This window comes from Panthera leo, chromosome B4, assembly GCF_018350215.1.
Source record: "Panthera leo isolate Ple1 chromosome B4, P.leo_Ple1_pat1.1, whole genome shotgun sequence".
Classification (NCBI taxonomy): Eukaryota; Metazoa; Chordata; class Mammalia; order Carnivora; family Felidae; genus Panthera; species Panthera leo.
Genome location: NC_056685.1, coordinates 5,733,686 through 5,758,407, shown reverse-complemented (window position 1 = coordinate 5,758,407; position 24,722 = coordinate 5,733,686). Strand labels below are relative to the sequence as shown.

Genomic DNA, 24,722 nt, shown 5'->3' with positions numbered 1-24,722 from the left:
AGAGAAAGAAATCTCTGGTGTCTCTTCTTCTTACAAGGACACTATCCTATTGGATTAGGGTCCTGCCCTCACAATCTCATTTAACCTTAGTTAAATTAATTAGGGTCTCAACATGTGAATTTGTGGGGGACACAGTTCAGTTGCTAGCACTTGAAGGAGGGGGTGTCTTGTTAATGCTTTTAGGTAGGCGGGCAGTACCAGCTCTGTTAACAAATCCCCTTCCTGACCATTTCTAACAGCTGGTGGAATGTTAGGCTTACATTCTTTGGTCTTTGCAGCTCATGCTCTAGGGATTATTTTAAAATATTATCTTCAGGTCATGCTTCTTATTCTAATTCACTTTTGAGACCACATGTGTGGCCAAGAGGCTAATATTTATTTTTTCTTCCTTTTTTTAAAAAATGTTTATGCATTTTTTGAGAGAGAGTGTGTGAGCGGGGGAGCGGCAGAGAGAGAGGGGACAGAGGATTCGAAGCGGGCTCTGAGCTGACAGCAGTGAGCCAGATGGGGAGCTTGACCTCACAAACCATGAGATCATGACCTGAGTTGAAGTCAGATGCTCAATCAACTGAACCACTCAGATGCCCCACAAGGCTAATATGTATTCTGACTCTTTTTATTATATTGTACTACTTTGTAGAAGTCTTAGTACCAGGGTAAAATGCTTTTCATTTGATGGTTCTCTTATTACCACCTTTCTTCTCTGCCCATTTCCAGGCAAGTAATTCTTAATTTGTAGGTTATTTTCTACAGCAATCACTTTTACCCGAGAAACCTTTCTATCTGTAAAGAGATGTAAAGGCTACAGATGTCACTTCATTTGCCGACATCTGCCTGTTTAATTCCCCAAACTTGGGCTTAGGTGACCCACTTGGAAACTATTGAGTGCTTTTTGTCCTATTCCTGGGTTGACTACAGATTCGGTTGTGTTCCCTCTTCTACATGTTTGAGGTTTTGCTGTTTCTGTGAGACTCTCCCTCTGTCACCGAGATACCTCCTGCTAGGTTATAACAATACAGATGCTGTCCACGGTTTTGTTTTTAAATAAAGAAGTGTAGGGGCACCTGACTGGCTTGGTCAATTGAACATCTGACTTCGGCTCAGGTCACGATCTCACAGTTCATGGGTTCAAGCCCCACGTCCGACTCTGTGTTAACAGCTGGGAGCCTGGAGCCTGCTTCACATTCTGTGTCTCCCTCTCTCTCTCTCTCTGCCCCTCCCCTGCTCGAGCTGTGTCTCTCTCCCCACCCCACCAAAAATTAAAAACATTAAAAACATTTACATAAAGATATGTATGCTCATTCCTATTTCACATGCTGCAAAGAAAGAGAAGTCTTATTTTTTGGTTTTGTGTTTTGTTTTTTGTTTTTGTTTTTTTTCTTTTTTTTTCTTTTTTCTTTTTTTTTTTTTTTTTTTTTTTTGCTGATGAGAGTATATAGAACTTCTGTTGCTTTCTATTTCTGTGGAACTTCTCCTCCTCAGCTTTTGTTATGTGGTGGCAATCCTTAACATCACTGTGAAAGCATTTGGCAGGTTTGAGTTGTGGTAGGTGAGTCAGTGTGGGTAAGTAGGTGAGTCAGCACCCAGGGAGTCCGGAATTCTCAGTTCAGCACTTGAGGTCTATGACCTTAACCATGCCGCTGAGCAATGATATTGTCCATCTTCTGGCTTCGAAGCTACCTGCTAAAGACAGATGAGATCATGCTTAAAGGGGAAAACATTGAGTCATAAGAGTAAAGATTCTCTGCAAATTTAAAGTACATATTATGAGATTTCGCAGCTGAGATAGCAAAAGCACAGAAGATTGGATAGGCATCCTGACTGTCCATCATGATAAGTGCTCGCGTCGGGATGACTCTATCACAGGGTAATAAGTGCTCTAGGAGAGATACATGTGGGTTTTTATGGGAGTTTGGTGGCAGAGTGCAGAGGGAGGCCATATAATTCAGCCAAGATGTGCTTCTAACAGACGGTCTCTACTTTTCTTCCTGCCCATTTTTGGTACAAACTAATAAAGTCGGTAGAGTCCCTTGGAAAATATATCAGAGTTGCAATAATAATCATAACAGCTAACATTTTTGAGTTTACTCTGCGCCAGCCCCGTTATAAGCACCTCCGTGCATTTGCCCATTCCGTCCGTGTAGCCCTTTGAAATGAGTGATGGTATTATTACCCCTTTCCAAATGAGAAGACAGGCTTAGGGACACTAAATAACTCCTGCGGTTGAGTCCATAATGGTGTCGGGTCTTTGTAACGATGCCTGGGATATTTCTCTTGTATTGACTTCCTCTACTACTGCCCTCTGCTTGATTGGACCACACCATACCCTTGCAGGTTAAAATATATGCATATAAGCATAAAGATTAAGAGATTATATAAAGCATTGCTTTTGAAAATCAAGTTCCTTAGCAAAAATGCGTTGAGCATCTACTACTTATCAGACAGAGGGATCAGCCCTGGAGGTGCGTGAATGACTAAGACTTGGTCCCTGCTCTCAGAGCCCGCAGTCTGCTTATTTGGGAAGACCAGTGTGAACCAATATGTCTAATAAAGTGTTAAAGGGAAATCTGGCAATGTGAGCACCAGATCTCCTCCCCAGTCCCACGAAGCTGACTGGAATGTCCAAAGGAATGTGGCAATAGAGAAAACCCTTTATCACAACTTGGGTCTAGTAGTAAGGCACCCACATGCACTGACTCTGGAGGGGTCTTGCTAGATGAAACCAGAAGGACTTCTATGGTTTGAGTGACAAACACGGTACCTCAAAGATGAAGCAGGAGAAATCCTGGTGGGGCTCTGCTGTGCCCCCCAAATTTGGAGGCTCAAGAGAAAGAGCATGGGAGCGACAGCATCTACCCCACTGGGAAATGGGAAATGACAGAGCCACGGCAAATAAATATGGCAGGCACTGTCTAACAGCCATGCCCCAGGAGCTGGGGGGGTGGGGGGGGCCTGGAGGACTGAGTGGATTCCACCAGGAAGTGCCAGAGGGAGGAGGGTGGATGATGGAGGCGGAGGGAAGAAAGGCTTCAAAGGGGAGGTAGGGACTGAGCAGGAACTTGAAAGATGAAGGAAGCAGGGATGGGGTGCCGAGGGAGGATGGAACGAAATAGGAAAGCATTCCAGGGAGAGGGAACGGTATTGCTACAAGCCCAGAGCCGTGAAACAGCTTGACACGTTGGGCAAATGGCAGTAGCTCTGCATGGTCCTAACTAAGCTCCTTCGGGCTGCAGCGTGGAGATCTGACTGGGAGAGACAGGTGTCGGGACTGGGTAGGGCAACAGGTAAGTTGTGGTGACTTGGAGTCACGCTGAGGCAAGTGGGGCGGGAAGGGGAAGGAAGGGGCAAGGCAAACCAGCTCTGGTCCAGGAGGGGAAAGGTGACACCCGAGTGCTGGGCAGAGCACCACGGTACCCGTCACCGAGCTGGTGAAATAGACGGGGCCCATTCGAAAGGCAGGACCCTGAGTTCTGCTTGGACCCGGCCGGTTGAGGGTCTGACCGACAAAAATCTTGCATGTTCATTTCATCCTTGAATGCTTATTACATACCATCTTGGTGCTCCTGTGCACACACACACGTGTGCAAGCCTTCAACAGGATCGCGGACATTCACACTCACAGCAGCATTGCTTACAAGGGTGCGATTCGTGTTGCCCTTGCCAGTGTTAGGTAGGAGCATTTCAAAAATATTTGCTAGTTGCAATGGCTTAAAAAAAAAATGCTATTGTGTCGTGTTTTATATTTAAATAGTTTAACTCTTTTTATTGTTAGAGTTTTGTGAAGAGTTGAATATTAATAGATCCCCAAAGAATATGCATTAGCAAATTCCAATATTATCCTTTCTCAGTTATTTGCTCCAAAAGGCAAAAACTTTCAAGAGAGCTTCAATAGCAGAGTAAAGGCCATTTATTTTTTTTAAGCCTCTGACATTTTCCCTCTAATAAATCGAAGCTACTCATGATTACTTTAGATTTTAATTCAATGTTTTATTGTATGAATTCTTAGTTTCCTGATGTATATTCTTTTGTCCATACCAGTGTGCATTTTATCTATATAACCTCTGAATTTATAGTCCATGCCTTAAAATGCCAATAGCATATTTTTAAATTTTGGTCTTGAAATGGTCACGTGGTAAAATTGACGGTTGTTCTTGCTATATAATTCTGTGAATTTAAATCTAGATTCCTGTGGCCATCACTGTGACCAGGCCATAGTACAGGGTCACCTCCCCACGCCCAAAGCTTGCTCATGCTCTATCTTTATAACCCCCTGTCCTCTGTCCAAACCACTGCTAACCACTGTTGTCTCCATATGGTTTTGTCTTTTCAAGAATGTCCTGTAAATGCAATTATATAGTATCTTGTTTTATTTTGCATTTCTATATATATATATATATTAATGGTTACCTATTTTTGAGAGAGAGAAAGAGACAGCGTGAGCAGGGGAGGGGCACAGAGAGAAGGAGACACAGCATCCAAAGCAGGTTCCAGGCTCCAAGCTGTCAGCACAGAGCCTGATGCAGGGCTCGAACTCATGAACCCCAAGATCACGACCTGTGCCGAAGCGGGAGGCTCAACCGACTGAGCCACCCAGGCACCCCCATTTTGCATTTCTTAAAGTGCTCACAGGCTGAACATCTTCCCACATAACTAATTGAAACTATGTTTGTTTGTTTTTTTAATATTTGGTATAGTTTGTGTTATTGCCACTTAATTCCTTGGGTCATAGGTGGTTTTTATTTTGTTTGGCTTTTTCAAATTTGTGTATGCTTATTATAAAGAATGACAGTTATTGTCTGTTGTAGTTACTCTAGATATTTTCTTTGACTTTGTTTTATTATTGTCTTCAAATGTGTAAGACTTACAAATAGTAATATCACTTGATCTAGTCATATTGAAAACACTAGTGATCTACACTGATGCAGTATTCCTAAATTTAAAAAAAAATTATAAAAAGGTGCTTATTACGGCATTATTTCTATTATGAAAAAAACATGTGTCTAAACATTCAACTACAAGACTTTAGTAAAACAGGTCATTAGAAGATGGTGCAAGAAGTTAAAGGATGTTTACAAAGATAACATACTACCTTGGACAATTTTTATGGCAAAATGTTAAAGCATTTGGGGTTTTTTAATGTTTATTTTTGAGAGGTGGGGAGGGACACAGAGAGAGGGAGACACAGAATCCAAAGCAGTCTCCAGGCTCCGAGCTGTCAGCACAGAGCCCGACGCGGGGCTCGAACCCACAGACTGTGAATCGTGACCTGAGCCGAAGTCGGACGCTCAACCGACTGAGCCCCCCAGGCGCCCCTGGCAAGATGTGAAATTAAAAAGACAAATATAATCCCGTAAACACAGTATGAGCAAAGCATGTAAAACAAAACCACAAAACCTGTTCATTAAAAAAAGACGAAAGAAAATACATCAAAAGAGTAGTAGCGACTTGCTTCCGCTGTGGAACTATGAGAAGATTTTTTACAATTTGTGTATTTTCTTTATTTTTCATAATGATCACATTTCACATTGAAGCTACAGGAGGGGAAAAACTCTGAGTAGCTCAGGAATGAAATGCTGCCTTTTACCTTAAAAAAATGCACCCCTAGGGGTGCCTGGGTGGCTCTGTCAGTTGAGCATCTGACTTCCGCTCAGGTCACGATCTCACGGTTTGTGAGTTCAAGCCCCATATCAGGCTCTGTACTGACAGCTCAGAGCCGGGAGCCTGCTTGGGATTCTGTGTCTTCCTCTCTCTCTGCCCCTGCCCTGCTCACACACTGTCTCTGTCTCTCAAAAGGTGAATAAACATTAAAAAAAAATGTTAAAAAACAAACCATGCACCCCTGAGCAAACAACATGTTAGGTTCAGCACACAGATGCCCGTTCTGTCTTCTAGATGTGAAAATGTCAGGTCCTGTCCCCGTGACTAGACCTTTAAAAAGTGAGGCAGTGGCCTGGCCAGCAAACAGATGCATGCCTGGGGTAAAATGCCAAGATGCTCATGGGTGAGGGGCTAGGGCTAGCAAATCTGGGTGGCTGGTGGGCTAGGAAATCAGCTAAGCAGGGCATGCTGGAGGAGAAGGGGGTTCCGCTATGATTCCCTCCCCTACTGCATCCGGAAACCCTCGTCACCCTAGAGGTTTCTGTCTGCTCCCCGGACAGACTTTTCCAGGTGCATGTTGAGTTGCTGCTGTGAATTCTGAGCCCAGCCTGGAAATAGCAAAGTGACACATCCGTCACTAAAGGTCACAGTGGTTGTAACTCAGGCTTTATGAGTCAGTGATCCCTCCAGACTCAGAATTAATTACTTAACTTTACTCGTGTTGAGGAAATCTTCAGAGGGTCCACGTATGGTAAACACTTGTAAATGAGGACACTCTTGGCGATCTTTCCTATTAGTGCAGAAAAATATAGATTTGTCCAGAAGACCTACGTGACCCAGGAAAGGGGCTGTTGTCAAGGAAGTTTTCTCCAGAGAGCTCTCAGTCATTAGCCTGGCTCCCGTCCAAGAATACTAACCTCAGAGGCTGTCAGAGGGTGAAGGGGGCCCCTGAAGACACATCTAGAAGTCATCTGGTGACCGTTTCAACAGTGTGACTTATATGGAATGTATTTCAGAGACTAAGGACACCTGAAAAATATGATGATTTTACAACCGTGTCCTTTAGTTAAACCCTGCTAAATTGTGGGCGATTGAGACTTTCTTAGAATCCATGAAGTTCACAGCAGTTGTCAAGAGCCCCTAATCTCTCTCTGTAGGTTCAGAAAACACTCAAAGACCACCCAGCACTTCAGAGAACCAGCAGTCTTGAATGGCCCTGCCAGATTTGGGATTATGCCATTGGCGCTCACATGTGGGGTCCTATCATTCTGAGGACTTGTCTTTCTTTCTACAAAGGTAGAAAGGACAGCTAATGCTTCATTGTCCTTATCTTTGGCTTACTTAAGAGACTGAGGAGAGAACAGTTCAAGAAGAGAGAAGAAGCAAAGACGTAACTTTTCCACTGAATACCAGATGGTAGTTTCAGATTAATGGGACCTCATGGAAAAGTAGGTAAAAGAAAGAAAAGTGGGGGCAGTGGGTGGTTACTTGAGGTAAGTGTCCAAACAAGGACATGAAGGAATAGCAGACGAGGAACCAGACTAGAATCCTGGAATTTGTTCGCCAACATTATGATGGCTTTCCCCTCATATCCCTAGGTATGCATAATTATTGGTAATTTGGCTTTTGTCATTTATCCTTAGATGATAAGGCATTCTTTTATGGTGGGCAATGATTTGGGATTTTTGTAAGTGCTTTGGAATGTTCAAAGGTTTATTTTATATGGAGGTATATACGTGTGCATATATATGTACATATACACATATATGTGTATATGTACATATACACATATGCATATATGACTGCGAAGAAAGTAGACCTTTTTGAAATGTCTGAAGTAAATAGAGTTCAGCTGCTAAATGCCCAGAGCCAAGTGCATCACACACATAAATAGCCCACGTAAGAATTTTGTGGTGTCATATTTTTGTGACTAAAATAGACTCACCCTTTCTAAACTCATTTTCTTATTATTGTGGGTTGTTTCTTGGGTACCTCCTTGCATAACAGAAGAAGTAGAATGTTGGAAATTTTCCTGGCCTGTTTCTGCCACTATTAAGTGTAACCCCCTTAAATTAGGAGTGGAATTATAGTTCTAACTGACAAGGTTGAGTAATGCAGGCGTCGGGAAGCCTCTTTCCTTGGCTAGTCAGTCTGGGGTTTGGGGTGAGCCCAATAATGTCCTTTGCAGAAGGGGAAGTAGAAGTATTTGGTTAAATGGATCCTTGAGCCATTTGAGCCTCTGAGCTATCAGCGATAAAGCGCTGGTTAAGTGGGAACGGGACACCCAAAATAACATATTTTATAGCCCCCAACAGCATGTGTCTTTGTCACTTTGCAGGGAGCAACCATGTCACCATTTCTTCGCATTGGTTTGTCCAACTTCGACTGTGGGTCCTGCCAGCCATGTCAGGGAGAGGCTGTTAACCCTTACTGCGCTGTGCTGGTCAAAGAATATGTTGAATCAGGTAAGCTTGAGTGGGTATTCGAGGTGGGGGAGGAGGAAAGCCCTTGTGTGAACTAGGAAGCAAGTCCTTCCAGAAACGTCAGAGTCATTCTGGTTCAACCTGATTTTACAGTTCAGGAAACTGATGGCCAGCCAAGCCAAGGACTTCCTCAGGGGCGTATGAGCTTAGTGACCGACTCAGGCGGAGACCCAGGTCTCCTCCCTCGTAGTCCATTTCACTGCGCCATTTTCTCACATACGCGAAAGGAACAAAGAAAAGGAGAAATGGGTTGAAGACGTGATGTGAGGACTTAATGGGGGTGATAAAATCGACTGGTGAGCTCAAGTCGAACATGGCACCTGCAGTGCTAACCCTGGCTATTTCCAGTGAATACAGACAGATTAAGTCTGCACAATCTTACAATGAACTCTAAAGATGGTTATTGAGGGGAGCCATCCCGGGTGGTTCACACAGAACGTATTTATGGAGCGCCTAGTGTCCAGTGGGCGGAAAAAGCGCCTTTCCTTTAGAGCTTCTACTCTAGCAGAGGGAGAGAGGTATGGAACAAACTAGAATATGAGGAATAACGATGAGGAGTGCTGGGCAGAAAACCGAAGCAGGGCGAAGTGGGGGGAGAGAGACTTGGGGACAGAGAAGTGTGTGTTATTTCCCATGGGGTGGTAGTGAAAAGGCGTCTCAGGGAGTGGCGTTGGCGGATGCGGGAGGAACCCCATTCGGCAGCTGAGAACCCCCAGCGAGGTGTTTCCAGCTCAAAATCGTGGGTTTCCAGCTCCCACCAGGCTGGCCTTTCCCTCCCTTAGAGACCTCCCTTCGTGACGGACCCCACCCTTGCAGCCACCGGGAGTGTGCACCAAGCTGAGGCGAAGGTCCAAATCGTCCTGATTTCCCTTCTGCCCGGATTCCTCTCCTGTTTAGTTGCAAGTGAGAATGGCACTTGCTCCGGATCTAAAACCTTTCAAATGTCACAGAAACCTTTGAAGTGTAGAACATCTGAGTTTCTCAAAGCCGCTTTCCACTTAATGGGTCTCCGGGAGCTCGTTCTCTCTAAGCACGGGCCTCACTGACATTTGCCTCCTGAGAGCCTCTTTTTCATTTCTTCTTTTGGCCTTGCCTTTGAACGGGGTCGGATCGGCCGTGGGGATCAAGAGACCTTGTCAGAAAAGACGACGACTTCGTTTTTTTCCGAAAGGTTAGCCTGTGGCATCTGGAGAGTTTGGTTTTTGATTTTGTCTTTGGTTTTGTCCTGACGAGAAATCACTCTGCTCGTCACAATTCAAATATTATTTTTGTACAATTTATGGGGTTTGGGTTTTTTAGGTTTTTTGATTTGAGTATCGTTGATGCTCAAATGTCTTACTAGTTTCAGGTGTTCAGTGTAGTGATTCGACAAATCTTTACCTTCTGCTATGCTCACCACCAGGGTAACTGCCATCTGTCGGCCTGGGACACTATTACCACTGACTACACTCCCCGTGCTGTACCTTTTATCCTCGTGACTTATTCCAGAAATGGAAGCCTAGGCTTCCCTTTCTCCTTTACCCATTTTGCCCATCCCCCACCCCACTCCACCCCTCTAGAAACCATCGGTGCTCCCTATTTATAGGCCTGATTCTGCTTTTTGTTTATTTATTCATTTGGTTTTTTAAAAAAATATTCCACGTGTGAGTAAAATTGTATAGTATTTCTCTTTCTCTCTAGAGCCTACCACCCTCTATATTGTCTGTGTTGTTACAAACGGCACGCGCTCGTCCTTTTTTATGGCTGTGTAATATTCCATTGCACGTCCATCTTCCTTATCCATTCATCTATTGGTGGACTCTTAGGTCATTTCCATATCTTGGCTATTATGTAAATAATGCTGTTAATAAACATAGGGGTGCATGTATCTTTTCAAACTGGTGTTTTTGTTCTCTTTGCGTAAATACCCGGCAGTGGAAATACGGGATCATATGATAGTTCTATGTTTAAGCTTTGAGAGCCCTCCATACTGTTTTCCATAGTGGCTGCACCAATTTTTAAAACCCTATCAATCTTGAGGGTGTTAGGCTGCATTTTCCATAATGAGTCAACAGGGCAGAGTGTTGTCATTCTGGGAGCCTTTGAAAATGATAAAAACGTGCCATAAATAGAGAGGATCCTGAGCTCTGGTCCTCTTTTTGGGTGCTTACAAACCTAGTGAGAGAGCATGAGAAGCGCCATTGTGCAGGTATCTCTGTCCCATGCAGGGCGTGGAGAATGGTTGCAGCTGAGGAGTTCTGAGAAAGAAGGGCTTCCAGTCCGTGGAAGCAACATGTTACTCCGGTCGTTATAGAATTGCCATTGGCATTTTTCAAAAGTCCCATCTCCGGTTAAATTTTTTTTAAGCAAGCCATAAAAATCTTCCCCTTCCTCTTCCACCCTCACCATTGTCAGAGTTTATCCCTTTCATAGCCAGGTTTATCTAGAATTAGAAGTTTCCACTTTTTCGAGTGCTTATATACTTCCCAAATCATTTAGCAAATGCTAGGCGTGTGTCCCGCTTTGGCATTGTGCGTGAGAGAGAAGGGGCTATCGGGAGTCAGAACTGCTTTGTTTCCGTGCTTAGATGGATTTTTCCCTTTTGCTTTACCAACATGACTGCATTTAAATCTGCCACGTATTGTGCTTATTATCACAAGAAACCGAGGTTCAGATACAGCTGCAGTTTGCTGCTTTTGAAATGATTAAAGTATAAATACTGTAGAAAATCCAGTGGGGATGAAAGCTATACCAACACTACTTAATTCCACCAGCAAACTCTTTCCCAGTCACCTTGGTGGTTCTGGGAAGGTTTTATTGACTCTTTATTGCCCTGACCACGGTTCTCAGCAACCACATCCGGGTCTCCTGGCTGCCTGCCTTTCCTCACCTGTAGGTCTATAGACTGCTTCCCTGACCCCATGGATTAAGACCACCGCCTCTCTGAGTCACCTGTTAGTTTTTGCTTAGGGTGCATGATACATGTAAAATGTATCCTTTCTTGAGAGTTAGAGAAGCAAATAATGGCTCCTTATGTTTTGAAGGTTTTATCTTGGGGCACCTGAGTGGCCAATTTGGTTAGGCGTCCAACTCTTGATTTCGACTCAGGTCATGATCTCACGGTTTGTGGGTTCGAGCCCTGCATCGGGCTCCGCACTGACAGTGTGGAGCCTGCCTGGGATTCTCTCTTTTTCCTTCTCTCTCCGCCCCTCCCACCATGCTCTTTCTCTTCCCCCCAAAAAAATAAAGAATGGAAAAGAACAAAAGTTTTACCTCATAGTGCATGTATGTCAAATAGAAAACTTCTAAATATCTTTTTAAAGAAGCACTCACCATAAACCTTAAATTTTGCCACAGAGTCTTTCAGATAAACACACAGCAGTTGTTGTTGTTTTTTTTTTTTACCAGATGACAGTGAAATTAATTAGTGTGTCCACCCTTTGCAGATTAACAAAGGAAGACCCCCAAAGGCATAAAAGTATATAACATGTAGAGAATGGGACCTAGGTCACTCTACCCTCCCAAATACAACAAGCCGAGGCCCTGATGTCTTTTTATCTGCTCAGGTGTTCACCCTCAAAGTGAAGAAACTAACTGTTGAATAGAGAAAGAACACTGCTAGTCCAAGACATGATCCAATTTTTGTTGCCTAAATTACTAGATTGACTTTAAAGTTTCAATACATTACCTTGCATGTAGACCTTGGGACTGTCTCATCCTGTCTCTAGTGTTGTGTGTGTTGTTTTTGACCTTCCAATGGGAATTATAGATCCTAGAGAACAGAGAGAATGGGTGCCAACGTCAAGTGGAATTATTTCCCAGAGTTGGCTAAAGGAGTAATGAGAACGTATCTTTCTGTTCCCAGAGAATGGGCAGATGTATATCCAGAAAAAGCCAACTATGTACCCACCCTGGGACAGCACTTTCGATGCCCACATCAACAAGGGAAGAGTCATGCAGATCATTGTGAAGGGCAAGAACGTGGACCTAATTTCCGAAACTACTGTCGAGCTCTCCTCTCTGGCTGAGCGATGCAGGAAGAACAACGGCAAGGCGGAGATATGGGTAAGTATCCAGGCTGCAGGCTTCTTTGAAAGGTCACACCATTCAGTGGTCAGCACCACGTTCACCAAAGACAAGAGCGTAGTTCCGGTGTCATCCTGAATTTATGACACGCTAGCCTTGAGAAAACAGATTCTCTGCTAACGACAGTGACTATTCGTTGTGGACTATAAAACTTATCAACACACTCTATCGTGATTCCTATGTTAAGGTGAAGAAGGTCTCTTAGGCTGTGAAGAACACTTATTGATTTACAAGTGCAAAAGTAAGCTCGGAAATATCACAGATCCCCCTTAACTTGGGAACCTAACTGCTCCCTATTTATGGAGGTATCGTATCTGTGTGATCTCTTGATATCTTCGAAGATTAGAGAAACATACAGATAGATGAGAGGAACAGCAAAGACCCATGTGATATTTGGTCTGCCCTCTCCATGCTTTGCCTATCCCTATCAATTTTTTTAGCCCCCCCAAAAAAAATTCCTATTCACTTGTAAGGCTCACTCTGCGGTAAAAAGTACGTCATAAACAATCCATGTTACCGCAAGTTTTGGAAACCTTAGGTTATAACTGCTTGGGTAGCAAATGCTTAGAAATGTTAAAGAAAAGAGTAAAATGTGGATGCATAAAAAAATTCCAATGAAAATTTCTTGGGTCTACAAAATGATGAAAAAAAAAAAAACCCACCGGTAAATACTGATTTTAAATTACCTGAATCCCAGAAAATGTTTTCAAATGCTTTATTATTTATGCAAAAGGAGAGAATCTTATCTTTCTGCTTCTTATTTCCTGTAGCTCAGATTTTTAAGAACTCCACCCAGAAGGTTTTGAAGTCACTGGTTTCAAAATGGGAATGCTAGAAACCTACCAACTAGATTTTTGTGTCAGTGTTCTACATTTGACCTCAAAAAAAATCAGTACTTTTTAAAAGAATATATATTCATACACATCTTTGCTGGTGACACTAATCTTTGAAGATAGACATATACCAAGATTTTTTTTTTTTAATTTTAAATTTTTTTTTTAATGTTTATTTATTTTTGAGACAGAGAGAGACAGAGCATGAACAGGGGAGGGTCACAGAGAGAAGGAGACACAGAATCTGAAACAGGCTCCAGGCTCTGAGCTGTCAGCACAGAGCCCGACGCGGGGCTCGAACCCACGAACCGTGAGATCATGACCTGAGCCGAAGTCGGACGCTTAACCGACTGAGCCACCCAGGCGCCCCTATACCAAGATTTTTTTTAAGTTCCCATGCTTACATAATGTTTAGAAAAGGTAGTCCAGCAATATCTATTGGAGGAATTCCGTGTCCACTTGGAGAAAGGATCATGGAAACCGATCTCCTCTTGAGGGACTGCGGAGGCAGGTAAGAAGAGGCAAAATAATCTAATGACGTCACAGATGTGTGAGTTGGCATGAAAGGATTTACACAAACCAGAGAATGTGAGACCCTGAGACTGTCTGTAGCTTAAGGCAGGGCAGTATTTAGCTCGGCTGGGAGAAGACATTCATTCGACCAAGTCTCCCTCCATATTCTGCTCATTCCCATTTATTTTCTGCCTTCTGCCTCATTTAAAAAAAATTTTTTTAATGTTTATTTATTTTTGAGAGAGACAGAGACAGAATGCGAGTGGGTTGGGGCAGAGAGGGAGGGAGGCACAGAATCTGAAGCAGGCTCCAGGCTCCGAGCTGTCAGCACAGAGCCTGACGTGGGGCTCGAACTCACGGACTGCGAGATCATGACCTGAGCCAAAGTCGGACGCTCGACCGACTGAGCCACCTAGGCACCCCCTGCCTCATTTTTTAAAGTCACCAAATCCCCAATTTTTTTAAATGGCAAGCTATGTGATTTCCTTTTCAGGTAACGAAAGGACAACTAATTTTTAAATTATTTATTTAGACTTCGCTGATGAGCAGGTCGCTTTTCTATTATTTCTAGATCTTAAAGTTGCATTTGCCTTCTTGCCTTGGCTGTTTCTGGTTTTATTCTTGTCAGACTTTTCACTTCTTTTGCATTCTAAGGTTATTTAGACACAAGCACTTGGTGGCCCTCAGATCCTCATTTATCTAGCAACCTTTTTACATTGTCCAGCTCTTTTTTTCAAGGTCATTTCTTAGTTTGCTTTCACTTATAGTGTTTAAGGGCCAACAGGGTGCTTTGGGCTTAGATTTTCCCCTCGCTCTGTTGAAATCCACTTCCTTAAAAATGTCTCTACTTAAAAAATACCTATTGTCTGAAAGTTGCCCCTTCGCCTCCCCAGACTCCATCCAGTTTCTCCACACCGCACTCAGACTTACCTCCCGCTTTCCCAAGGTTTCAGCTGTTTGTGTGGTTCGCTCTCAAAGGCATGGTGCAAACAGGACTTCCTATGGACACTGGTTTTCCAGCAGCCAACTGGTTCAACTTCCTCCGTCATCACTAATTCCCACAACTTGGTGGTCACCTGGGACCAACTGTCCCCACTTCACTTGGGAACGAGCCCCTTATTTCTTGCTCTTCCTGGTGCCTTTTTGCCAGCATCTTTATTATTTATACCACAAACCGGAGGACAAGGTGTATATACTTGATGTTAAAAGCACTTCTGTTCTCACTGATCTGTTTTAAGCTTGCGTGAAGATTTATAGTTGACCAAGCAGTAGATGCTTATGTTCTCGTAAAATTCAAATAGTTATGATGCTGTGATGTAACTCTCATTATTATGTCAGCTTTGCAGAGATCTTGAAAGGCTTAGTGACACGCACGAGGTCACACAGCCAGTAAGTTATTTAACCACGGTTCAACTCAGTCCTGGGTTCAGCCACACATTTCTTACTATTTCTCAGTGATTCTGGTTAACCCATGGATGCAATGACCAATATTGACCTTCAGCTCACCTTCTGAGTCTTTTCCGTATACTAACGACCTAGTGCAGTGGCTTCAGATGTGAGCAATAGTACTCAAGTTTTCTTGGATTTGTCATTTTCCCCCACGTCACATCACATGGTATCCTGCATCATCCCTTTAATGTCACTCTGTTCTGGTCTCTTCTACATGACGATATTAAAATATGCATCTTTATCCATTCTTAGACTCATCTAGTTGAAGTTTCCCTTGGTAGATTATCCAGCACTTTCCCAGGGAAACAGTCGCTCCTGCCGAAAGGAAAACACTGTTTCCACCTAATGCCCTGGTTAACCTAGGGACACTGAGTAGGCACCCTCAAGGCAGGATCCATCTTTCCTTCCAAAAGACCTACTGCTCCCCCAATTAGCTGGCCCTGGTGTCTCTGATTCTTTTGTCATGGTGGCGATCTGAATCTGCCCTACGGCAAGTGTACAGATAGGAAGCAGCACAGGGCAAGAAAATCAAATAGAAACTGAGAATTGTGTTGCTTCCTATTGGAAATTTGGATCTCCAAGCAAAATTAATGAGTTTCTGGGGTGTTTTAATGAGAGAAAGGCTGTGTCCACGGAGGCTGTGCTACTCTGATGATAACCTATATGAGTAAAACGAAAGAAGGAGGCGGTGCTCGGGCTCTACATTGGAAATCTCTGGCCATCACTACACTCGCCAGTTACTATGTCATTAAATTCCTGATTATTTCACATTCTGACTGATATTTCTTTTTTTTTTCTCTCTCTCCATCAGTTAGAGCTAAAACCTGAGGGCCGAATGCTAATGAATGCAAGATACTTTCTGGAAATGAGTGGCAAGTGATATTTTGTCTTCTCCTTTGGGGGTGCAGAGGGCGTGGGCCTTTTCCTCGCGTGCAATTTATTTGACTTTTGCAATAATACAGAAGAGAATTGGGAGAAAAGGAAACACAGTGAGTTTTCTTAAAAGTTTTCAGTGGTGCTCAAATATTAGTTGAAAATATGCTATCTGGGCCAGATACACATAGAATTGTAAAGCACATATAACGTTAGTTTCCAAAAGGTGTGAACTCAGTGCTCAGTGCTTTTATAGTCTGTCTTTATTTCAGTTTGGGAATGTAACGTAAATATAAAAGGCTCTGTTTATGTGTCACTATGTGTATATACATTGTGTATAAATTAATAAATCAGGGATACCTGGCTGGCTCAGTTAAGCATCTGACTCTTGATTTTTGACCAGGTCATGATCTCACGGTTCGTGGGATTGAGCCTGGCATTGGGGCTCATGAGAATCCTGCTTTGGATTCTCTCTCTCCCCCTCTCTCTGGCTCTCCCTTCAAAATAAGTAAATAAACATTTATAGATAGATAGATCGATAGATAGATAAACTAGGCAATCACAATCTCAGTAAAATACAAAATAAATGGGACACTCGTAAGTATCTTCCATAATGCTAGTAGCAAAATAATAATGCTTCAAGTTCATCACCTCAAATCCTTTTAGGAACAGGAAGGAAAGCTAAAGAGTTTCATTCCCACATGACACACAGACGTGGATCAGAGAGTTTACATTTCCGAGCCCTCATGCTTGGTGCCTGTGACAGCCTGTCTCTTCCTTCTGTTGCATTTGTACTGTCACCAAAGGTCTGTGTAAATAAATCAAATGCTGCTACTCATAAAACCCTAAACCTCAGGGTGGATCTGTGTACTTACGGATTACAAATTGATTTTGTTTTTTCCTGAATTACTTTTACTACCAAGAAACAAGTTTTAGTGTAGATTTATGGTGCTTTCTGGGTCTGGGCTTAACATATACAATGTCTCTGGCTCCAGATTCAAGCAAATGCATTAAAAAATATATATGATGAGATAATCGGGGAAACTTGAACCCTCACCAGACATTTGGTGATATTGAGACATTGTTATACATTTTTCAGGTGCGAAGATGGTATTATGGTTTTATTTCTTTTTTTTTTTTAATTTTTTTTTTTAACGTTTATTTTTGACACAGAGAGAGACAGAGCATGAACGGGGGAGGGTCAGAGAGAGGGAGACACAGAATTGAAACAGGCTCCAGGCTCTGAGCGGTCAGCACAGAGCCCGACGCGGGGCTCGAACTCACGGACTGTGAGATCGTGACCTGAACTGAAGTCGGACGCTTAACCGACTGAGCCACCCAGGCGCCCCTGGTTTTATTTCTTAAAACAGGTAGTCATCTTTAACATACATACCAAAATACTTATAGATAATATCATACCAGGAATTTGCTTCAACACAACCCGTTGGTATGCAGGTATGGATAGTAGATAGGGTATATTGAAAAAGAGTGGTGGTCATGGACTTGTAATTATTGAAGCTGGATGATCAGTACTGGGAAATTGATTACGGTATTTGCTCAACTTTGGTATGGATTCAAAATTTTCCATAATCCTTTTTTTTTTTTTTTTTTTTTTTTGGTAAAGAAGTGAATTCCTAAAGAGGCAGCAATACAATCTGAACTTTTCTTCTTTTATCTTGTAGAGGCTCTAGAAACATAATACTTGGCATTGGACTATTTATGAGTTGGCCAAATGATACAGAGTGGTTGTAGGAAGCTGAATAACCAGGCCTGCCTAAAAAGCGAAAGTGCTGGCCCAAATGATAATTCCAGTGGTGTTCAGTTCCCTCAGGTAGAGGAAGTGTGTTCTTCCCATTAGTTCAATACATGATCTAATGTAAACTGAAAGAAGTCTTCTATGAGAATGCCAAGTATTTGGGGTAAATGATTTAAAGACTGCTGCTTTGAGAAACGGTTCATGGTTACTCATCCTATGGCTATAGAACTTCAATTTTCTGTTAGAATGAGAGAGAATATGGGGCACCTGGGTGGCTCGGTCGGTTAAACATCTGACTTCAGCTCAGGTCATGATCTCACAGTTTGTGAGTTCGAGCCCTGCATCGGGCTCTGTGTTAACACCTCAGAGCCTAGAGCCTGCTTCTGATTCTGTGTCTCCCTCTCTCTCTGCCCCTCCCCTGCTCATGTTCTGTCTCTCTCTTTCTCTCTCAAAAATAAATAAATATTAAAAAATTTTTTTAAAGATCTAAAAAAAGAATGAGAGAGAATATTCAGATAAGGTAAAAACAATGATATTTCACAGATTGTGATTACTCAAGTCCAGGAAGAGTTTTTTTTTTAAGAGTAAAATTTTGTCATATTTAAAATTTTTTATACCTAGACCCACACTGAGACTCCATTTCTAAATTTTTATATATCCCAAAGCTCAATTTTTAGCAAACACTATTAAGGAATAACCCAACTAGGAAAATCGTTATTGATCACCGGAAGTATACAATTTCATTCCATTGTAAGAATGTTTATTATTATATATAAAAAAAAATAGTTTTCGGAAAGATTCAAAAAACCAAGACACGAGTTCTCATACTTAAGAGCTTAAGCCTAGATCAAAGAGGTGGTAGAGACTGAACAATTAGAGAAGAATTTAGTCCTAAGCCACATAAATACTAAGCAAGTATTTTTGCTTAGTATTAAGCAAGAGCTCATATGGGTCGCCTTCATTCCAGAAAATTCCATAGGAGTGGACATTGAAAGATAGGCATAGTTGAATTTGCAAAGAAGAGGGATTGTTTTCTAGAAGGAAAACATGCAGGTTTAAGCACAAATATTAATGCATTGCAGAACTGTGGGAAGACCAGTCTGGACAGATCAGAGGGCCCTTGCTAAAATCAGAATGAAGAATCCAAGATAGATCTTGGAGGACTTGAATCAGGCAAGAGGAGTGTGCAGACCTAGGAAAGTCACCAACAAGGAGTCACAGTCCCATAACAAGCAGGCCATGTTATGTTGAAAGTATTTGGGGGAAATTGCTTGTGTCAGAATGTGGGACAGATCTGTAAAAGGAGATAGACTGGATAGGGAGAGAGCGTACACAATTTCATTTTTTCAGTGGAGAGGTGATGAGAATCTGGTCTAGGGGCATCGTTATAGGAATGAAATAAAGAGCCCAAAAGAAAATAAGATTTCACGGCAGTTTAGATGAAAGGGTATGCCCATTATAAGCGCATGGTTGAAGTGCTTTATACTTCTTTAAAAATGAGAGTTGAATGAAGGGGAAAACATTGACCGTATTTATTAAAATAAGTAGAGTAGGAAAATGATAATAGGAGTGGTAGGAGTGGGGGATATGGGAAGAGAAAGCAATTGGGGGAGGACACAGAATTCAGTCTTGGATAAAGTTTAAGATAACGTCGTTTCGGGGCGCCTGGATGGCTCAGTCGGTTGAGCGTCCGGCTTCATCCACGGCTTGTGAGTTCAAGCCCCGCGTCGGGCTCTGTGCTGACAGCTCAGAGCCTGGAGCCTGCTTCAGATTCTGTGTCCCCCTCTCTCTCTGCCCCACTCCTGCTTGTGCTCCGTCTCTCTCTGTCTTTCAAAAATGAATAAACATTAAATTTTTTTTTTTTTAATAAAAAGATAATGTCATGCCTCCCACACCCTCTTTAATGGAAGCATCAATCGTTTTCTACTCTACAGGGAAACGAGTTGTTCACTGCTCTCCACACACAAATCACTCCATTCTCTTTTAAAATCCTCATTCATTGGGGCTCTGTCAGTTACCATCTCGCTCTTGATTTTGGCTCAGGTCATGATCTCATGGTCCATGGGATCAAGCCCTGTGTCAGGCTCCACACTGCTAGTGCAGAGTGCAGAGTGCTGCTTGGGATTCTCTCTCTCCTCTCTCTGCCCCTCCCCTGCTCATGTTCTCTCTCACTCTCAAAAATAAATAAACTTAAACAGAGGAACAACTTACTTCAGAAAAAAAAAAAACATAAATGCCAGAAGAATTCAAGAAATTCTGAGCTTTTACACAGTTGCTCTCTTGTAATGACCAAAATGGTTAGAGGATAAAGAAAATCAGAGAAAGGACCAAGGGAGTCAACTTATTTCTAGTACTTTCTGACCTTTAAAAAAAATTTACAGTATTCTAGTTTGACGCTCAGACTGTGTGTGTGTGTGTGTGTGTGTGTGTACATATAATTTTTTACAGTAATACAGTAGGGTTCCCAGAATAACTCACTTCCAATGCCTGAATTCAAAAGTAATTTTATACTTTATTGCATTTCATCTGGACCAAAATAGAAATGAGTCAAATCTTACTGACAAACCACCTACTCCGCCAGTCACAAGTTGTAAATAGATCTGCTTACATCAGAACTTGTGGAAAATGGCAGTTGCCTCAGTGACCCTGAATTCAACCCCTCATTCGCCAAACCCAATTATTTATAGCTCAGTTCCAAATAAAAAAACTTACATGACCTAACCTTAAAGTATTAGGCAAAGTATTATGTCTCATCTGTGGAACTTTTTAGAGAGTTATGGGGAATGCTCTTTATCTGGGAATTTGGAGTTGCCATAAAACAGACCTGTGGACCACCGTAGAGAAGACTTTAGTCATAAAATGTAGCCTAGGACTTGAGTGGATTCCTAGGGGAGAGGTCTCCATCCATATGCCCCCTGCTCATTATCTACCAATAGGTTTCTCGCCTGGCCACTATTAGGGATGTGGAAAATAAGGTATCATGCAGGGACATTTCTATCAAACGTGTTGTCAGACCCTGCCACTACTTAGCCAGAATGGAAGTAATCTGGTTTAAATATTGTCAATTCTTTCTATTTGTGAAATATGAGCCTCTTACTCTTGCTAAACTTCCATGTTTTATGCTTGTATAAACACAAGAAATAGAATAAATAATCTAAGAATCTTCCAAGGTATTTAAAATTATAATTTTAATTTTTTTTAATTTTTTTAAATGTTTACTCATTTTTTGAAAGAGAGAGTGCAAGAGAGAGAGGGAGACACAGAATCCAAAGCAGACTCCAGGCTCTGCACAGAGCCTGACGTGGGGTTTGAACTCACAAGCTGTGAGATCATGACCTGAGCTGAAGTCCTATGTTTAACTGACTGAGCCACCCAGGCACCCCTAAAATTATAATTTTAGAACTTATAATCATTAAATTCATTATCCTTATTTCAATAATGATGATTATCTTTTTTAATCCTTTCTTATTTACTATTTTATTCTATCTTGCATGCTGGGGTTTTCATCACACTGTTGAGCCATGACTGCCTTGCTATTGTGTGTTTTCTTTGAGTCTGGGCTTCAGCCAGGAAATCACTAGTATTCTAGCCTTTTGGGAAGATGTCATCAGGGCATAGGGCACTATAGACAGTGACTACCATAGTACCTTCACCAATAGCCAGAACCCAGGGTGAACTGAAGAAATTCATGTGATGATTTGATATAAATGACTAGGTTACATCCAGGATTACCTAGACATTAACAAATGATTGCAGTGATCTATTAATTTCTGGCTTTGTCTACACTGACCAGCATAGTCTGTAGCTGGTGCACCTGATTACTATAGACGTCAGGAACCAGAGCATAAACAACTTTCGAAAGTGGTTTTGCCCTCACACACAAGTCTAGCTACCTCCTCTCAGTCTATTGGACCCTGCCCATAAACAACCAGATGTAAAGCATTCTGGGAGATTAAAAAAAAAGTGCTATTTCTAAGTTGCTGTCAGTAACCACAGTATTCTCTAGAATTACAGGCAGAAAAGTATTTGCCACTTCCTGCTTTTTCTGGCTGACTCATCATTGACAGCGAATAGGAGAGGTTGATAAATACCTTGAAAGTTCTGACCTCTGGTTTTAAAAATGGAAAGAGGATAGCTCAGCTCAGTCAGAGAGGAGTGAAGGATTGAGCCAGTAATGCAACCTCATTGTTTCAACCCTATAGTAATACACCCTGTGATAATTCTGTATCATATAATTGAAGAAAGAAGCTTAGTGCTATACCAACCTTAATAAGTACTTGGAATTTTACTGGTGTCGATGCTTGCCTAATTCCTTGTCCGTCTCTACCCCTTCCCCATCTCCCCATCCTCCCCACCCAGTTGTGACAGCCATATCGCAGAACTTCACTTTGTTCTCTGTCCTTCCTGTTCCTGCAGACACAAAGGATATGAGTGAATTCGAGTCTGAAGGCTTCTTTGCTTTGCATCACCGCCGAGGAGCCATCAAACAGGCCAAAGTCCACCACGTCAAGTGCCATGAGTTCACCGCCACCTTTTTCCCACAACCCACATTTTGCTCTGTCTGCCATGAGTTTGTCTGGTATGGTAACTTGGCATTTTACTCCAAGCTTCCCGTTACGCATTTTGTCCCATCCTCCTAACCTGCCAGGGCTGGCAGGCTCTACCTCAGTGGGATGTGCTGGCATAAATACTACATGAGCCTTTTCACTGGCCTCACCTGGATGGATGAAGCTGAAAGTGTGATTCTATACAGTATTTTCATAATGTGACCCCTATAGAGCAAGGAAGCCAGCTCTAGCAGGAATAATTTCCAAGAACTTTAGCTTCTGATTAAATGGGGGCTACTGGGGGGTAAGAGGGAAGGACAGAAGAGGGAGACTTCTTTACTGCTGGCACAGTTTTACAGTCGAAAGTTCTACCACCTTGATAGCCCAACTGTGCTGGTACTAATGTGTGCAAAAGGAAACACTTCTGCATTGGAGCTAATAGGTTTAGATGTTTACAGGGCTCTCGGGTGTCTTAGCGGTCTTCAGACAGAGATCAGTTCAAGCCTCAGTAGGCACATAGCAAAGGCGATGGGACAGCAGAGACCTGAAATGACTCTTGTCTCAGGTTTTAGCCTCCTCACCTCTTGGTGGGGGTGTTCTTTTCTTTGAGCATTCATCAACACACAACCTCAGCCTAGCTAGGGTAACCAAAGGTCAAATAGTGTTTTGGTGTATTTCCACCAACTGTTTTCACTGAATGACTAGAATCACCTTCCTTTCTAATAGTGTTACACGGGAATGGGTCTTAAGCTTAAGAATTTAGTAATTGCAAATATTATCAGACACTCAGAAAAAATAAACCATCGTACAGGTGTCTTTACCCATCCGTACTGAGCTTAGAGAGACAATGACTTTTTACATGTAGGACATAGAAATTTGCTGCTAGGTGCCTGTGATGCATTTTCAGTCAGTCATTTTCATCTCTACGTGTTGGTTTGGAAAATTCACAAGTGAGGGGGAAAACAAAAGCTCCTCGTTTATTTAACTATCAGACTTTTAACAAAGCAGCTTAAAAAACAAACAAACAGGGGCGCCTGGGTGGCTCAGTCAGTTGGGCGTCCGACTTCGGCTCAGGTCACGGTCTCGCGGTCCGCGGGTTCGAGCCCCGCGTTGGGCTCTGGGCTGATGGCTCAGAGCCTGGAGCCTGCTTCCGATTCTGTGTTCCCCTCTCTCTCTGCCCCTCCCCCGTTCATGCTGTGTCTCTCTCTGTCTCAAAAATAAATAAACGTTAAAAAACAAACAAACAAACAAATATATTAACACTCTTGGCCAGTGATAGACCAGGGCTGCTGATCAGTAAATGCTCTGATAGTAGGAAGCTATGAGATCTTGCTTACCTTTTAATGTTTGTGATGCTGTTGACTCGAACATCCAAATAAATCAAACATCTGCTTTATTGCAGGGGTCTGAACAAACAAGGCTACCAGTGTCGACGTAAGTAAGAAGGGTCTCTGTTGTATTACTGTCATTCTTTGTATTTAATTGTTCCTTCACTTCTGAAAATCTTAAGCGACAATCATTTCTTTCCAGAGTGTAATGCGGCAATCCACAAGAAGTGTATCGATAAAGTTATAGCTAAGTGCACAGGATCAGCTATCAATAGCAGAGAAACCATGGTATGTGTTTAAGTTCCTCTTTTTTGTCTGAAATATGAGAACTCTTTATCCTGACATTAAATTTTACAACTCACTAATTTTTAGCACTGCCTGAGCTTGAATCCTTACGCATATCAATGAACGTCAATCTCCCTAAAACCCTTTCCTCTTCAATAATGATTGTTACTGAGATCCAAAACTAGAGGATGAATAAGAAAAGACTAATAAGAATATCGATGACTCTACCTTTTCCAGAAAAGCATGATAGAAAGTGGCCAGAAAACACAGTTTGGGGCAATTATATGAGAACGACTCTCGTGGCATCTAGAGCTAGAAGGGACAGTTAAAGAATAGAGGAAAACAATTATAAAATGCCTGTAAGCATTTACACGGTTTGTATGAGATGTAACAGAAATGTAATTCTTATGTGGAGAGGCAAGTGTTTCTTTCATAACGAACTTTGAGGCATATGACGTGGAAACAAGTTACCCCCTAGAAAAGGGAAGCAGACCCGGAAAGTCAGGCACACTTCCTTTTCCTGTATTTCCTTCTTCGTTCAACAGGTATTTAGTGTGTATCTAATACATGAAAGATACTCTACTATAGACAATGCACAGCAGAGCCAAAACAGACCCGGTCCTGCCTTTATGGACCTTACCATAAAATTAGGGAACTACGTAATTAACAACAATGTATTGTTTCCATTTATATTAAGTGCTAAGAAAATAGCCAACAGGGTGTGATGGTGGAAAATAACTGAGTGACCTACTTAAACCAAAGGTCAGAGAATCTCCCAGGGAGGGAGCATTTAAGCTGAGAGCCTCCAGACAGAAAAGGCCCCAAGGGGGAAAGAGTCCGCATGTTCTAGGACCTGAAATGAGACCATGAGGCTGAAACAGCAAGGGCAAGAGAACAAATAGAACACGAATTTGGGGAACTTGGCAGGACCTAGATTGGATGGAGGTTTTTAGACCCCAGTGAAGTGGTTGGATTTTATTTGACCTATAGTG

At 42.3% G+C, this 24,722-nt stretch overlaps 1 protein-coding gene and 1 long non-coding RNA gene across 5 annotated transcripts in view; one reads left to right on the top strand and one right to left on the bottom strand.

The window, feature by feature from the left end:
- The window catches only part of PRKCQ (protein kinase C theta), a 186,046-nt gene that overhangs the window by 45,572 nt on the left and 115,752 nt on the right, over window positions 1-24,722 (top strand). Inside the window, 6 exon segments of the mRNA XM_042944801.1 lie at window positions 7,937-8,063; window positions 11,926-12,125; window positions 15,753-15,813; window positions 21,987-22,149; window positions 23,520-23,551; window positions 23,648-23,733. Coding sequence (XP_042800735.1) covers window positions 7,946-8,063; window positions 11,926-12,125; window positions 15,753-15,813; window positions 21,987-22,149; window positions 23,520-23,551; window positions 23,648-23,733 — 660 coding nt within the window. The 5' untranslated portion in view covers window positions 7,937-7,945.
- Window positions 1,419-24,722, bottom strand: part of LOC122223837 — a 29,502-nt gene continuing 6,198 nt past the window's right edge. The window contains exons 3-7 of one of the 4 annotated variants that reach the window (XR_006204513.1): window positions 23,455-23,710; window positions 13,384-13,478; window positions 11,971-12,236; window positions 11,749-11,832; window positions 1,419-1,683 (exon numbers count right to left, since the gene is read on the bottom strand). This is a non-coding gene — a long non-coding RNA (uncharacterized LOC122223837). Of the gene's footprint in view, window positions 1,684-11,748; window positions 11,833-11,970; window positions 12,242-13,383; window positions 13,479-23,454; window positions 23,711-24,722 lie in introns of all 4 variants that reach the window. The other 3 variants (XR_006204514.1, XR_006204511.1, XR_006204512.1) reach the window with 3 other exon arrangements.